The sequence below is a fragment of the Peromyscus leucopus genome, chromosome 19 (assembly GCF_004664715.2).
Source record: "Peromyscus leucopus breed LL Stock chromosome 19, UCI_PerLeu_2.1, whole genome shotgun sequence".
In the NCBI taxonomy this organism is placed as follows: Eukaryota; Metazoa; Chordata; class Mammalia; order Rodentia; family Cricetidae; genus Peromyscus; species Peromyscus leucopus.
Window position 1 is genome coordinate 14893822 of NC_051079.1, and position 17514 is coordinate 14911335.

Consider the following 17514-nt stretch of genomic DNA (forward strand, 5'->3'; position numbering starts at 1 on the left):
TGGAGGGAGGAAAAGGAAGAGAGAAAAAATTTTAGTTATATTTTAATTTCAAAAAAAACATATTATGAAAAGACCCAAGTGTGGTGGTGTACACCTATAACCCCAGCAGGAGGGTTGGAGGTTCAACACTGGTCCTCACCTCTACACCGAACTGAGGCCCTAATATTTACCATGCAACAACAACAAAAAGCCCTCATAATTTTCTTGGTGACAGTGGACAAGATTCAAATAGAATACTTGTATTTCTTAGACTGTAAATCAAACAAAGGTAACAGAGCCCAAAGGCAGAACCTAGAGCCTGTGGGGATATTGATGTGGCGGGGGCCTTCCTGCCATCCCAGAGCTTTCCTGTTCCACTGAAGACAAGAGCTGGGCTAGCAGCTCCCAGCTCTGAGCTTCTCTGACTGCCACTACAGTGCTAGTGTAGATGTAACCAACCGTCTTATTAAATAAGAAACACAGAACCAATGCAAAGAAGAAAGCCAAGAGGTCAGAGCTAAGAGCTAAAACCTTACCCTTCCTCCTGAGGAGGTTCTACTGAAAGAGACCTACTTCCTGTGTTAAAGTCTTTATAAAGACTTTCGGTTCTGCCTTCTCATTGGTTGTAAACCCAACCACATGACTGCCTCGTCACTGCCTGTCTGTACAGACCTCTAGGTCTTCTATAGTTGGTATTGAGACTAAAGGTGTGTGTCTCCAATGCTGGCTGTATCCCTGAACACACAGAGATCTACCTAGCTCTGCCTACCAAGTGCTGGGATTAAAGGCATGCACCACCACCGCTCAGCTTTCCTATGGCTTGCTAATAGCTCTGACCCCTGGGCAACTTTATTTATTAACATACGAATAACATTTTAGTACAAAATAAAATATCACCATATGCTAGAACTGCCCTCTGAGGATACTCAGTGCCCCTCAGGTGGGTGACGCTCTCTGTGTGGGAAAGGGTGGTATGAGTTCTCTCTAAGTAGCTGATGGGCCATGTCCTTGAAGCACAGCCAGGACTGTGTTATACCCCCAGAGTCTCAAAGGGTACTGGGTATGGCCAGGGCTGTGTTATACCCCAGAGTCTCAAAGGGTACTGGACATGGCCAGGGCTGTGTTATACCCCCAGAGTCTCAAAGGGTACTGGGCATCCAAAGGGGCTCCTGACATTGTTGAAAGTGGAAGTAAAGACTCGTGGTTTGGAAAGGACTCAAACAGAGCCAGCCAGTCTACCCCACCCAGCTTTACCTCCTGAAGGGATATGCCCCTCCCCTTCAGCCCCTTAGGTTTGGAACCAGTGAGGCTGACTTCTTATTGCCATGTCGCCTGTCTGCTTCATGACTGTTGGACCATCCCATGGTGTCACATGCTTCGTGAGAACTGGATCAGCTCTTCCTGATTTTTCTCTCATGGCCAGACAGGTTGCCAGGGGCTTGACACATTGTAGTGAAACTGTTCGTAGTAGGATAGGGAGGAGCTGCGGTCGGAGCCGAGGAGTGGACGTTTGAGGTTAGAATGATACTTTGAGGGAATGGCGTGTCTGAGCCATGCAGTGGTGTATGCCCTGACATTCCTGCAGCTTATGCTCCCCCCTCCTCTTTTGGGATGCTCCCTCCTATTTGGTTTCCCGGTCAGGGAATCAAGAGAGCTGGCATCTCGGGATCTTGGGCCTTAAGGGCTCCTCTCTCACCCCGCCTCGTAGGCGTGACAGTTACAGGAAGCCTCAATGGGGGTAGTACTTCCAGGGCAAAGCTGGAACAGCTACCCACTGCAAGCTACCTTAAGCCTGCCTGCCCCTGCTCAACCACTGCCTCCCTTTTTTGCCTCTTTCCAGTGGATGTGGGCTGGGACTCTTAACAGCAGTTCCTACGCAAATGTGCGAATATGTCTAAGATGCATTTGGATTTTGTGAATTTGGGAATCAGACCAAAGGCCTTGTACATTCTACAAAAGCACTTTACTGCTGAGCTAGCTCTTTGGCACCAAGTAAAGATTTTTTAAGAACTTTGGGGCCTGGAGAGATAGCTTAGCAGTTAAGAGCCCTGGCTGCTCTTCCGGAGGACCTGGGCTCAATTCCTAGCACCCACATGGCAGCTCACAACTGTCTGTAACTTCAGTCCCAGGGGATCTGACACCTTCATACCAAGGCACAGAAAATAAAGTTAAATAAATTATTTTTTTAAAAAAGAACTTTGGTAAAGGCAGTGTGCTGGACTTTGAGGTCAGGACATATGGTCCCTGTGCTGGCTGCTTCACACTTTAGAGGGTTGTGGCTGTATTTCCCATACAGAAGGGCATCAAAGAGAGTAACTATCGGGTAAGTGAAGGATAGTATAGTATTATTTAGAAGTAATGTCCCCTCCCTACTTCCAAGTCTTCACAACACTGCTAATGTGGAATTTCTGAGTAGGAGCCCCGGATGCATCTGAAGATGAGTTGCGACATGCTTTCAATTAGTATCAGGAATTTGCCCCAAATTGATGTTCCGATGCTCTTGCCTCTAAAGCACTTTAATTATCTAATGTGCTTGTTATTCATTGGCATAGTAAAGCTTCTGAAAGCACCAAACATAAACGAAGTAGAAGCTAGTCACAGAACCCCTAAATATAGAAATGATGCTTAAGAATTTTTTAAAAATAAAATTACGGTGCCGAAAAAACCCTCAACAGAGCCTTCCAGCACAGGAGAGGAAGACATGAGGAGACGTCCATAGGTAAGCAGCTCTCCAGCAGAAGCAGTCATGGCTTAGGAATTCTGGGTGCCAGGGATCATGAAAGTCAAGTCCCATAACCACACAGGTACTCAGAAGGGCTCTATGGGACTGGCAGAGTCGGCCCTGCTGAGACCAGCCTCCCAGGAGTGCACTGTGCGGCCGCCAGGTTCTCTCCAGGAACCACAAAATGATGTTCTACCTCCGGGGGAAGCCGCCAAGCCCGGGCTTGCTGGGTTTGTGTTTATTTGAAGACATTTCTCCAGCTTTAAACATACAAAGCACAGCTCATTCTTCTGGCCCGCTACCCCCTCCTTCCCCAAAGCCTTGTCTTGTTGAGAAAATACTGCGGAATTTAGCCTCTTCCTAGACAGGAAGGAACAGAGAGATAGCAGGACCTGAGTTAGGGGGTAGGAACCCCCTAAAGTGTTTGGAGCCCCCCCCCCCGAAGTACTCAGTTCCCTGTGTGGTGGGAACACAAAGAGGATGAGGAGCCTGGGGGCTTCTTGACCTTCGCCTGATTGGGGAGGGCCTTAGCTTGGCTCGGGGCTGTGCCCTGTTCCATGCCACTGTGGTGGGCTGGAAGGAGATGCTCAGTGGAGATAGGCCACCTTCACAGGTAGTGGTGGCTCAATGGCTTCTGTGTCAGAGGAACTGTGCAGGCGTAGCTTGTGTTCTTAGGCACAGTAGCCAAATGTGTGCCCAGTGTCCATGTCTGTAGGGGTCCTTGTAGAAAAGACCACAAGTCATGATTAAAACATCCTGCTTTAAATCGTGTCCTTGCTGACCATGCAAATGCTTTTACTCGTCACTATTCCCTGAACAGCGCCATGAAACAGCTGTTCATACAGCATTTGCACTCCGTGGTGCTAAAAAGAATCTAGAGGTGACTTCAGGTACTCAGTTGTGGGGAGGATGGTTGTGGGTATATGTAAATACTATTCTGTTTTCTGTCACTCAAGCATTTATGGGCTTGGGGGTCTGTGGGGGTCCTCACTTCACTTTCCCATGGACATGGGAGGTGCCTCTGGAGCTAGCTCAGTCATGAGCAGGACGCAAAGAGAAAGGCTCTGAGAGGTGGTAATTGTCAAGGGGATCCTTTTCATTGAGGTGTTTTCTACAAGTGGGATTCCCCAGGCCTGTGTAAGAGAAGAGCAGGCCTGTAGGACTGGTTCCATGCAAAGAAAAGAGCTGGAGAGAAGTCCCCAAATTGGCAGTAAGCTGAAGTTTGCAGAGTGTGTGTCAGCGACATAAGACAAAAACCTTGGAGGCTACCATCATGGTCCTGGGTGGAGAGGGATGGGGGCATGACTTGAGAGAAGCTCTAACCCACTTGGATTCTGGAGCAGTGTGAGAACATTACAGGTGACTTCGAATGAGGCCTGTCGTGGGGGTCACGTCAAGAACAGCCCAGGCTGGTAGTGGCAGGTCACATGCAGTGAGAATGAATGAAAATCAAGTGATGATTTAACCACAGTGAAGCTGAGGTGTGGGATAGCTCCTGAGAGATGTCAAAGTTATGACAGCCTGGACCGGAATTTGGGTCAGGCCTAGAAAGCAGCAGACATTTAACATCTGATCTTGGATGAATTGTAAAACCCAGGGATAGGATAGACTTGTCTAGAGAGTGTGTGGAAAGAGAAAGAATGAACTCCCAGGCAGAAACTCTTAGATCTTCCCAAAGCCATACTGGACACTCTGAAAGAAAGAAGTGAGGGAGTCGCCATCAGGTGGGAGACTAGATGCCCTGTTCCCGGAGAGAGCAACCCTGTGTTGCGTGCGCTACTGAGGGTTGAGTGAAATCCAAGAAAACCATTGGATTTGATAGCTCACAGGCCACCATGGACCTGAATAACTAAACTGAGTAGTGGAGATAAGTTAAATTCCTGTCAGATTGGGCTAGAGAGTGCACGAGCTGCTTTTCTAGTTGGTGGAACAAAATATTCGGATAAAATGGACTTAGGAAGGAATGGTTTGTTTGGGCTTATATTTTTAGGATATGGTCCATCACGACAGGGATGGAGGCAGGAGCTTTAGGTGACTGGTCACATGGCATCCCCAGCCAGGAAGCAGAGGGAGATGAGTGTACGCAGCTCACTTTCTGCTTTTTGTTGAGTCTGGGATCCCAGCTCATGGAACGGTATAACCTATACTGAGAGACTCTTCCCACCTCCCTTAACCCAGTCTAGAAAATCCCTCACAGACATGCCCAGAAATTTGTTTCAGCAGGGATTCCAAGTCCTGTGAAGCTGAGCAGCAAGATTAATGACCACAGGGAATTGCTGGGAATTGGAGCCATGGGCTATAGGAACTCTTAGGAAAGGTTTGTGTTTGTTTGTTCGTTTGTTTTGGGGTTTGGGGTTTTTTGTTTTGTTTTGTTTTGTTTTTGTCTCAAGGGGAGCAAGGGAGCAGTCACCTGGTAGAGAGAGTGGGACCAAGGACAGGACAGGTACTTACCTGGTAGGTGTCACAGAAGAGAAAGAGCCTGGGGACAGAGGCGTGGAATGGCCTTGGAGAAAGGACTTGGGGCTGGTGGGATTTTAAACTGTCCCCTCTTCTACTAGTTTTTTCTTGTTGCTGTGACAAAGTAAATACCCAACAGGTACAATTTGGGGGAAGGAGGATTGATTTTTGACCCCTGGCTTAAGAAGATACAATCCAAAGTAAGGCAGCTAGGACCTTCTTGGACTGGGCAGACAAGAGTTGGAGCAAGAGACAGTTTCTTGGTTCAAGAAGCTTTCTTCTTTTCCCATCTTTTCTTCCATCCAAGTCCCCATGGGATGGTGTTATCCTTTCCTTCCCCACTAGGTAATTCTCTTTTCAACTCCCTCACAGACACACCCAGAAGCTTTCCTTAGTCTCCTAGGTGAGTCTAAATCAAGGTGACAATGATTGACCATCACCCTTTGAGCTGTACAATTGCCTGTTTGGGGTCTCCTCCCTTTTCCGTCAAGTCTGTCCTCTTTCACTGTGATGTGAGCACACGCCTCCTGGGGTCCCTGGGTCTCCCTCGTGGTGCAGAGCAAATGAAGAACCATTGACTGATAGATCGGTGCATTAGCAGACACCCCTAAACCCACTCTGAGTCAAATGTAGTTCTTGGCCTCTCCATTTAGAAGAGTCTTGTGGGGTTAAAAATGGCGCCGGGCGGTGGTGGCGCACGCCTTTAATCCCAGCACTCGGGAGGCAGAGCCAGGCGGATCGCTGTGAGTTCGAGGCCAGCCTGGGCTACCAAGTGAGCTCCAGGAAAGGCGCAAAGCTACACAGAGAAACCCTGTCTCGAAAGACCAAAAAAAAAAAAAAAAAAAAAAATGGCAGCAAACAGCTTGGGAAAGGATGCACAGCCTGAGGTTGGCTTGGTGTTCTGAGGTGCATCATTTGAACAGTTTTCAGAAGGTGTGTGTATGGCTATTGAGGGAGAGATTCTTGGTAGGAAGCAGGATAAAGAGAAGGGAAGTTTTGAGGGGGAGAGGGAGGAGCAACTGGAAGGTGGGAAATGAGCCAGAACCCCTCAGGACTGAAGGAGCTGGAGTCAGGAAGCCATGGTAGCTTCCATTGAGTGAGTTGCTCATGGTCTCTCCAAGGGTGAGTTCTACAGTGGGAAAGGAAGGTTCTGAGCTGGTTGCAACTCCTCACAAATGCTGAGCCATGGACCCAGGGTCTGTGAGTTCCAAGGCCCCAGGCAGCCTGGTATGCCTGCGTTTAAGTGCTGGGACTTGGCTCAGGTTCCATTTTGCTCAAGTTGGCACTCGTGACCTAGAACAAGTAGTTTGACCTGATGTGCCTTCTTCCTTATTGGAAAAATAAAAACCATGACTATCATCATTGGGATCACATGAAGTCCCCAGTTCAGCATGCACTGACTTCCTTGTTGGAAGCTGGATGTGAATTCTGGGGCCAAATGCTCTGGATTTGAATTTCTGCTTCCATTGATCACTACCTGTGTGATCATGGACAGTGTGCTCTGCCTCAGTTTCCTAATCTGAGGGACACACTAATACCTGTCTGCTGAGGTATCTAATGAGGGGTGAGTGAGGCGCTAGTGAAGGAATCTGGGTGATCTCTGAGGAGCTCCAGGTTGACTGATAGCTGAGTGCTGGCTGTAGGTGGAGGGGAGAATGCGTTCAGGTGGGCAGGGTGGCCTCTGCTTCTATGTGATGGTTTTATCTTTTCTCCAGTTCCGCCTGGTGGTGAAGACGGCCCTGAAACTTCTGCTTGTCTTCGTGGAGTACTCTGAGTCCAATGCACCCCTCCTCATTCAGGCTGTTTCTGCTGTTGACTCCAAAAGAGGTGAGCAGACCCTGCCCTGGGGCCCTCGAGGTCATGGTGTCTTATTTAGGGAGGCTTCCCATCTTCTAGTGAGTTATTGGGAGCATTCTGTGTGTGGACATCTCCATGAAGGACCCAGAGTGGTAACTATGGAGATTAGGGCTGGAATGTGATGCGATAATGAGGAAAATGCACATGTGGACCTAGCCAGCACACGTCAGACCATTGCCTTTTGCCCCATCACTGACACCGCACAGAGCACCTGTGCTCCTGAGCCGGTCCAGGTCACCTTGTGTCCTTCCTTCTCGTCCTTGTCCTCTGGAACACTGGCCCATGGATGTCCCTTGAGTCTTCTGCCCTCCTTCCCTCCATCCTGTGCGGTGTCTTACTCAGGGGCCGCAGCATTTCTGACCTGTTGTCACACACTGTGGGCAACCCGCCCCCACCTTTTCCCCCAGGGTACTCTTGAGGAGTGAGGGATAAGAGATTTAGATAGAAATATAGAGGAGAGAGAGAGAGAGAGAGAGAGAGAGAGAGAGAGAGAGAGAGAGAGCACCTGGGGTAGGGGGCCTGGATTCTAATCCACTGGCCCCTTCAGTCTCTTCTAAAGGGCCTTTTAAAGGAATGCCAAGGGGTGGAGCAAAAGACCTCCCCCCAGCACAGCCAAGTGCAGACCTTTTCCAATCACCTGGTAACCACACACATGATCAATCCACCCCCTTATGCAGCCCTTCTGGGTAAAGCAAGCTCAGATCTCACTAGCAAACCTCTGTGGGCTCCCACAACACACCACCCTGAAGAACAATGAAAATTCCTCATCATTCCATCTAACCCTGCCAGTGCCTACAGCATGAAAGCCATCGGAGCCTTCCTGAGTAAGGGACCACCTGCCCTGCCATCTCTCTCCTGGCCCGGAACACACCCACCCACACCCACCCCCCAACCCCCATCTCCTGTGTTCCCGAAGCTCCAAACAACCTTTCTCTCTGCTAGACTGTCATCGCTGCCTGTCCGTTGACCTGAGTATGTCCAGCTCAGGGGTAGGGTCTCTATCTCCCTGTATACTGTTCCAGCACTCAGCTGTCCTGAGCAGACGGGCATGCGATACACAGGTAGAAAAGAGCGGCGTGTCATGTGCCACATGTGATCTCAGCACTGAGGAGGCTGAAGCAGGAGGATCATGAGTTGAAAGTTAGCCTAGGCTACCTAGAAAGTCAAGACCCTGACTTGAAAAGAAAAAAGAGAAGAAAGTAGGAACTGTGGCCTACAGTTGAGTGTGAGCCATGCGGTGGTCCACAGTGATGTGAAGTCTTTAGCTGAAATGCTAGGGTGCCTGTGGCATCTCTTGCTCATTTTCCTCTGAGAGGACCTGATTGTTCTTATCACCATCCCCACAAAGACTCAGATAAGTAAGAAGAAAATCTGACTAATATTTTTTCTCTTTATGATTTCAATAGTAATACTTCACTTAAAAAAATCTGGAAAAGCCAGTCTACAGATGATCCTAAATCACTTTTGCTATCAACAGGCAGGTGTGCTCACATGTTGATGTATTTCCACCCAAGTCCTGGATACTTACAGACAAAGCAGCCTCTGTGCTTTGTTAGGAAGATTAGCAGCCTAGATTATACTCTTTATTCAAACTAGCTATGTCTGACTCAACCTGGATAACTATTCCCTTCTGATACCCATTCAAAATGGGAAAGACAGTAGCTTCCTCATTTCTTTGAAGGTCTGAGTTAACAAATGCCATCCAGGACTATGAACCGGACACCTACACCTTTGCTCTGAATACACAGGCAGATGCCAGCCCTGGCATGGCCAGTCCAGCCTAGAAGCAACTCTTGGTCTCTCTGAGGGAGTGTGGAAAGATGGGAGAGCCTCAGACACGGTCAGAGCCTGGAGTCTGGAAGGTGGGTTCCAGACCACAGCCACTTGCCCACTTCTACACAACATGGTGTCATCTGGTACCAGACAGGAGATGTCTTAGAGTAAGAACAGATGAGAGGGCCAGCTAACAGTCCTGACTTAGGAGAGCCAGCAGCTAAGAAACGATGTCTCACTTCCCAAAAGCCTGGTGGGTATTTGGGAAAATGGTGGTTCCCTTGATTTATCCTTGTAGGATATGTGTTCCATCTCCCAGCTATGGAGTTATTTTAGGAGAATGGATGTGTGTTTTGTTAACCTCTCTTAAATTTTGGGTATCTCAAGGACACTTGCTATTGGACCATGATATAGGGACACCCTTTTCATAGATTTGAGGTTCTCCCTTGGCCTTATTGAGTAGCATCTCCTAGCATCTTTCTTTGGAGTTCCCACTGCATAAAGGACATGTTGTGGAGAGGGAATGACCCTCAGATGAACCTAGGGCTTTGTTTCCCACATCAAGCTTCATTCCACAGTCCCAGCCTGAGGCCTCTACTATCCTAAGTCTCTCCAACAAGACAAAATGATGGCCATCTTTTCTCAATTAGTTAAAAAAAGAATCCCATAGATTGTTTTCTCAGCTTGGTAGATTTTGCCTATAAAATTTCTTCAACCTTTGGCAATTGCTCTAATGTGCCTGCCACTAAACACGAAGAGCTGCAAACAAAGGAACATCACTAATGAAAAAACCCAGAGAAAGCTCATCATGTGTGGCTCACGAGCATGTTTCTTCATGGCTATGTGTGGTCTTGGCTGTGATTTTGTAATGCATACATATAGCGTCATCCTGGTTTACTGGTAATAAAGTTGCCCTAGGATTCTATGATGGAATTAAGCATACAAATATGTCATGGAGTTCTGCAGAGAGCAACATGAATTCCAGGTGTTTCCAGCAGCAGGTTTTAGAGCAGTCTCCAGGTCTTTACGTGCCAGAGATGACTGAAGGAGAGTTGAGCATGTCCACGTGGGCACACGTGCAAATAGCTCATAAATTCTGCTCCACGGAGAGGCTCCAGACTCATTCCTTGGCAGGAGTGATTGGCATGGGAAAGTGGGGACAGTCATCTTTCTATTTTTTATTAGACAGGAAAACTTTTAGAGTTGAGGACCCAGCAAATAAAACTAACAAAATAAATGAAAAGCCCTCAAAAAGTCATTACCACCTAAAGCAGTTGAAGTCATCCCAGAACAGATTCCCTTGGTGGCTTTATAAACATCATGCATGGCCACCTATGAGTTAACCAGAAGTGTGACATGGGCGTAGAGTGGGCCACTTAGAGAGCCTAGAAAGAAAGCCCGTCAAAGGTGCCTGGTAGTATAGCTCAGTGGCAGAGTGCCTCTCTAATATGCGTGAGGCCTGCTCTTCATTCAGTCCTCATTACCTCAAAACAGACAAACCAAAACGTACATCATAGGTAGTAATTAACATTTATGAATATGTGAACATTTTAAATGCCTCATTTGACCTAGTCTGCTATACTTTGCTTTGGGGATAGCATTAAAAAAGTGAGTTTGATTAGGCCCTGAAGGTGTCATGGAATCACAGCTGTCTCCTCAGATCCTCTGGATCATCTTCACTCTTCTAGTGTGTGTGTGTATGGGTGGGGGGCGGTGTGCAGAGGTTGACTTAGGATGTCTTCTTTAATTGCTCTCTGGGTTACTTTTCTACAGGGTCTTTGGCTGAACCTGAAGCAAGATCTGATCTGTCTAGACTGAATGGCCAGAGAGCCCTGGGGATCTGTTTGGCTCTGCCTCCCTAGCATGGGGATTATAGTCACACACTATTTCAGCTAGATGTGTTATGCAGGTTCTGGGAATCAAACTCAGGACCTTGTGCATGTGCACCAAGTGCTTCATACCATCAGACTCATCCCCCAGCTCTCTCTCTTGCTTATATCTTTATGTCACTTTTTTCTCTGGGGGTAGATGTAGCCTGACAGAAAGAGAGAAGGACAATAGCTCATGGAAGCTTTAAGGATTTGGCATTTTGCCTTGTCAGACTCTCTTTTCTTAAGATTTGCCCTGTGGTGGGTTGTCTTGAAGCTAGGCAGAGCAATGGTCCCTCTGACATGTAGTTAGCCTCTCCCACAGAGGGTGAGCTTAGGAAACAGAAAAGGCTACTCATTTTGTCATAAATCTTGGGTCCTATTAATTTGGTCCAGAATAGCTTTTGAAGTTGTATTTTTCATTTGAATATAAAGTGATGAGATATGACTTAATTCCTGAACATGCATATATCACACATGGTTATCATAGAATAAAGTCTAATCATCCATTCAAGCAATCTTGTCTCTGATTCTGCTTGAGGTCATCTTGAATGGTGAAGAACACCCAAAGCATGGTAGAGGCTAGAGGTTACACACTTGAGCTGAACTTCGCTGTTCATTGTCAGAAGTCTCTGTGGAGACTACAGAGATCTTTTACCTGGAAAGATCCAGAATGTGCTGGAAGGAATGTCCAGCATGTTTTTGATCATTAGACCAGCTCATGTACAAGGCATTGTGTTAAGTGTCCGATTAAGTTAATGCAGGGGCCTATTAGGAGGAGAATAAGATGGGAAATGTCTCAAACATGTCTTCTGTGGGTATGTCATTAGTCTGAGTTAAGAAAGAGGCACGGTGCCTTGGTGGCAAGGGAGGCCTGGCCTGGAGCCTTGTAGATGGTGAGCGTTGTAAGTGTGAGTGTTATCAATAGCCACAGCCATGATAATGGCAGCTACTGATGCGTGGGTGACTGTGGTGCAACAGACAAAGCCAGTCAATGTCCACACAGAGTTCAGTCATTATGCGAATATTTGAGTCAACTATGAGCTTTTAAACACCAGGAGGCACCGGGCTCTTATGAAACCTATGTTGCAGTGTTTAGGGTACAGGGTGGGTGGACATTGGATCTTGAGGGAGACAGACAGTAATGACAACCTTGTCTTCCAATATACCCCATCAGTGCTAAGAAAGGAACTAGAAATGCCTTGTCTCCTGGACACCTCACAGTAATCCCTTAAGACAAACACTTGCATCTCAGCTTATAGATGTGTCCCCCAACCTGTCTTAATCCCCAACTTAAATCTTTTTCTTTTTACATTTATGCATTTGCTTATTTATGGAGTGGTGTGTGTGTGTGTGTGTGTGTGTGTGTGTGTGTGTGTGTGTGTGTGTGTGTTGTAAGAGTGAGGCAGGGACCTGGCTCTTTCCCTCTCTCTGGGACACCTGCCTCTATTACTTGGCTTTTCCTTCTCCAGGCCCCACAGGGCACTTTGGATTGAAAATCAACAATGAGGAAGTAGTTCTGAGTTCAGAAGCCCCAGAAAAATTAAAACTAGGGACTGAAATGTTTTCTCCCAAGCACAGTGCTCCCAGGAATTTTCCCAGCATCTTCTGGGAGCCCTCTAATCCCTGAGATGGATGCCCCATTAGAAATACAAGCAGGTACTTCCTGAACTCATTGGGACAGCAAGGCCACCTTGACTGGCTGTCTTGAAGGCTGAAATGGTCAGTTCGTTGGTACTTGAACAACTATACCCTGGTGCTAACTGTAAAGGAGTTTGATGATAAATGTCTGGAGACAATTTAGTGGGTAGTGGGAGGGAGAGCATGTCTGCTCATTCAGAGTTAAAAAGAGAGGCAGGGCATTGCTTAGTTCTGACTGGCTGGGTAACTCAGCTAAAGGATGAGACCAGGTTCACTCGCAGGGAGAGCTGTCATGTCTGCTTGTGGAATTAACCTGTGTGTGTCATGTCTTATAGAAGGTGGCTGATCCTCCGTCCTTCTGTCTTCTTTCCTTACTGTGTGTATCTGCCTTCTCATTCTTGGAAAGCTGTTCCATCTTCACAGACTAAGTACCCTCTCAGAAATCATCACTGTTCTCAGACGTTTTACTGACTCTCTGCTATATGGCAGGCACTGTGCTGAATGTGCAGAGATGAACAAGAGTGATACCGTTTCTGCCTTTGGGAAATGTTTATCTCAAGGCCAAGGTCAGCCCTGTCACCAGCCATCCAAGGACCAGCATTCGGAAACTGCTGTGCTTAGGTTATTTACAAATTTACTTTATCAAGCCAGAATAAGTAATATCCATTTGAGATGCTTTATAGAGGAATCACACAGAAAAGAGCTTCACATTCCAGCCCGCCCACCCAAGGGCAAGCCGGTGCTTCTATCACTCCTAATATGTATCTCAGACATGGAAACCATGCCAAGAGATGGCTTTGTCCTTCGTGGCCTTGCATTTGACTTAATGGTCTTGAATGTACAGTGTTTTCTAGCTCTATCCCAGAGGCTGCAGAGAGCTTGTGAGCCTTCAGTGGTGGAAATCACCTGGAGAAACCTTGAATCCCATGCCTTCCACAGCCATCCTCACTGTATCTCCCTTGCCTTAGCTAAATATGTCTGCCACTTCTCAGATGTTGACTCTGCTTGTATCTATGTTTGCAGTTATGTCTAGCTATTTCACTAGATTCTAAACCCATCAAGGGACATTACCCACCAGACTCTGTACCCAGCTGATACCCAGACAATATCTGTACCCCGATGGCTTAGAGGTGGCATTGTTTTGCTCTTGACATGTTCTAGGAAGTGATGCCACTGTTACTGCTTGGAACTGATAGATTAAATCAAGGTCTCCACACCTTGCTCAGTGTGTGCTGCTGGGCTTTCAGTGATTACTTATGAAGGGTTTTAGTCTGCATCCCAAAAGTGTGCACATGAACAGACATAAAACTGTGTATTTAATATAAAGGAGACTTCTCAGGCAAATAGTTATGGATACCGATAACAAACATGAGACAGGATAGTATAGTATATTGGTTGCTAAGAAATACAGTTTATCAGGACAGGCACACGTCCAGCTTAAAGATGTGTCCACTCTTACACACACAGTGATGGAAAGACATTGGTATCCCAGGAGAACTCCTTGGTGAAACTTCAGTGTGATTGGGATAATGGGTGTCATTGAATTGCTGTTTCTAATGGTTTTTACTTTACTCATAGGCATCAAACCCTGGTCCAACATCATGGAAATCCTAGAGGAAAAAGATGGAGTGGACACGGAGCTATTGGTTTATGCAATGACTCTAGTAAACAAGGTTGGTTGGATTGTGCCCCCTCAAAAAATAGGGGTGAAAGCCTTAAATCCTATGACGAGGGTCTTTAGTCATAAGGACAACTTTAATCAAATATGACTGATGGCCTTATGGAAAGGGGGGAGAAGGAGAGGGGGGGAGAAAATATGAGCACATACGGGGAAGATGGCCACATGAAGACAGAGGCAGAGATTAGAATGGTCCATCTGTGAGCCTAGGAGTACCAAAGTTGGCTAACCACCAACCTAGAAATAGTCAGGGATAAGGGTAAGTCCAAGGGGCTGTTGTTACAGAGAACATAGCCCTTGGTTTCAGACCATAAAGTCCTGACGTGTTAAGCCACCTAGCTCATGGTAGCTAGTTGCACCAGCTGTGGGAAAATGAAAAACTGTTCCTTATGAGCCACAACTTGGTGATTGGAAGGCAAGAGCAAGAACTATAAGAGGTCGTTTCATACCAAATCTCGCCCTTAATGACATTTCCCCATTAGAATTAGCAATTTGACTCAGAAGAAGTGATTCACAGGTCAGGAAGACACAAGGCTTTTTGTTTGTTGAATTATGACTCTTGGGCAGAGGTGAGGGTCCTGGAGGTAGATTCTACCTCCTTTATGTTGTCATGACCTCACCTATGTGCTCCTGTTACTTCTACCACATCCCTTTCTGGTCATCATCTTGTAGGACAGTTACAGTCCTCTAAGACTATCCTCAGAAGTACTGCTTGGGAGGCATTGGTTCCCATGGTGACCCTGAACAGACTATCTTGGTCCTAATGTCCCTTCATTCAGATTGTCACACCCCACATCCCAAGCATCATTGTCACTACCCTGAGGATTTTCTTTATACTGTTTGTTGACTATGAGTCTGTAGAACCAACTACAGTGATGAGGAGTAAGGCTTTGGAAGGTTCCAGAATCTTTTGCTGGAATATAAGTGGAGACCTGCTTCTCCTAACTAACAGAAGATGCAGTCTAAATATGAGGCACGGCTTCTGCTCAGTGGTAACATGTTGCATTCACGCTAAGAATGGTCAACTTTTTTCAGCATGCAGATGAGTGGCGTGGGGGTGCCCTGAAGCAGATCCAGGATTCAGAACTTGCCATGGAGTCAACATTGTGCTGATAGAACAGATTCATCCATGATTGGGGCGGGGTAGTGATAAATAGAAATCAACGTTTTCAGATCATATATTGCAATCGATCCTGAATAAAAAATATATTTTAGCATAACGCATCAAAACTGTAGGGGGAGAACACTTGAGGAAGAGATGAAGATGGTATTAATCTCTGGCTGATAAGGGTTATAAACTGAATGGTGGGTGAAAAGTCTCACGTCTGGGGTTCAAGGGGGACACAGATGGATTTGGGGGAGTAAGAAGTGTTTTAGAAGAGTTATTAATGTTGTGGGCAAACTGGCAGTAACATGGTGGGAGCTCTTAGGAGAATTTGAGCCTCAGCACCAGGGACAGACAGTAGTATGGGGCTCTGAAGTAGAATCAGGCCTACCAGACAGGAGTGGAAGTCTCTGAGCCAGAGAGCCTGCAGCCAGACTCTTAGTCTCTAGCAGGCAGCAGGGAAGAGGTGGGGAACAGAGTGTGTGGCTATCTGTTGTCTGTTGGTGTATCTGGGTCTCTAAACTCACTCCCCCACATGAGAAATCTTGGTATCGGAAAGTCTTTTGGCTAGATATCCATATATCTCTCCAATAGGGTGCTTGCCTGTGTCTGTGATTGGTGAGGGGCTGCTGCAGGTACTGTGGCCTGGGCTGCAGCCTGGTCTAGATCCCAACAGTGGAGAAACTGGATCACCTAAACAAGAAATTTATTGCAAGTAGCAAGGGATGGCAATGTGAGATGGATGTGTGGTGGGGAGAGACTAAAGGCACATTTGCAGAGGCTGAGGTAAGGGGATGCCTTTAGAAGAAAAGAGGAATTGCATGTAAGCCACTTTGAAACAAAGGCCATTGGTAAGGGAGACTTTAGTTGGTGTTAACGCATTGGTGGAGGCAGCTCACCTTGGGCAATTGTGGTATAACCAAACAGCCTCTCTAGAGTTCTGTGGATGATTCTTAATCTAGGCAAATGGACATAAGTGTCCCTGCAGTGTGGTCCAGACAGGCCATTTCCCTTGGATTTGACATAAATGACTCCATTTTGGTACTGACAACTTTTTGTTTTATTTCGAGTTTACTTTGATTATTACAGTAAAAGATTGTAAAATGAGCTGGGCAGTGATGCCACATGCCTTTAATCCCAGCATTTGGGAGGCAGAGGCAGGCGGATCTCTGTGAGATCGAGGATAGCCTGGTCTATAGAGCGAGTTCCAGGACAGACTCCAAAGCTACACAGAGAAACCCTGTTTAAAAAAACCAAAAAAAAAAAAAAGATTGTTAAATAAACTATTTAAATATGTTACTTAATAAAATTATAAAGGGTCTTGTTTGTAAAATGAAAATCTCAAAGCTATAGGCAGATGACAAACTAGGAAGCTATTGGCCAAAAACCCCATATCCTGAATATATTAATGAAGTTAAAAAAAAAGACCTTAAGTCAACCATGAATACTAGAAATACACAGTAAAGCATAAAGACGTTCTCCCAGGCTCCATGACTGCCATCAGGGGTAAGCCTGGGTCCTGCAGCTCTAGCAAGTGAGGCTCAGACACCCATCCTCAAAATACCAGCCCAAGAGTCAAGTCTGTGAAAAGCAGAGAGATGAAATTTAGTTAATATGGCCACATTGGGAAGATGAGGCAATAAAGAGGCCAGTGGCGGACTGTGGGCTAGTAACATGAAATTAAAGTTTAAACCAGGGGTGAGAGACATGCCTTCCTGGTCAGAGTGTGGCCCTGCTCATCTCTGACACACCATTGTCGGGGCTCCTGCAAGCGACCATAACTATGGGAAGTCTCTACAGGAGACAAGTTCCTCCTCTGACAGCACCTGGGCTTCAGCTCTCCCTCAAGCTTGAGATTCCTGGAGAGTCTAAAATTCCTTGGGGGTCAATGTCAAAGGGGACAACACAGTGTCCCCCTTTAGGACAACCTCACCTCTACCATGACAGTTATATTTCTTGCTGCTGCAAGATAAAATATAAAATATAAAAACAAGAAAAGAATTCAAACAATATCTCCCTATATAGTTCTGGGTAGAACTTAATGTATAGAGCAGGCTGGCCTCGAACTCACACTGATGCCCCATCTCTGTCTCTGCTTCCTGAGTGTTAGATTACGGGTGTGCACCATGTGTGAGCAGGTACCCTCAGAGGCCATCTCTCCAGCCCCCTGCATCTGTTTCTTTCATCTTAAGATTTTTTTTATATGCATATGGGAGTTTTGTCTGCATGTCTGTCTGTCTGTGCAGCATGTGTGTGCCTGATGCCCATGGAGACTAGAAAGGTTGGCCCCTGGAACTGGAGTTACAGATGTCCATGAGCAGTCATGTGGGTGCTGGGAATTGAACCCAGGTTCTCTAGAAGAGTAGCTGCTGGTCTTAATGTGTGACATCTCTCCAGCCCCTGTATTTACTTACTAATGGAGTATTTGCTGGTG

At 46.5% G+C, this 17514-nt stretch overlaps 1 protein-coding gene across 8 annotated transcripts in view; it reads left to right on the forward strand.

The window, feature by feature from the left end:
• Positions 1-17514, forward strand: part of Fhod3 (formin homology 2 domain containing 3) — a 426147-nt gene that overhangs the window by 267470 nt on the left and 141163 nt on the right. For all 8 annotated transcript variants that reach the window (XM_028867156.2, XM_028867157.2, XM_037197014.1 and 5 more), the window contains exons 7-8: positions 6874-6985; positions 13876-13970. In XM_028867156.2, the coding sequence (XP_028722989.1) occupies positions 6874-6985; positions 13876-13970 (207 nt within the window). The remainder of the gene's footprint in view (positions 1-6873; positions 6986-13875; positions 13971-17514) is intronic.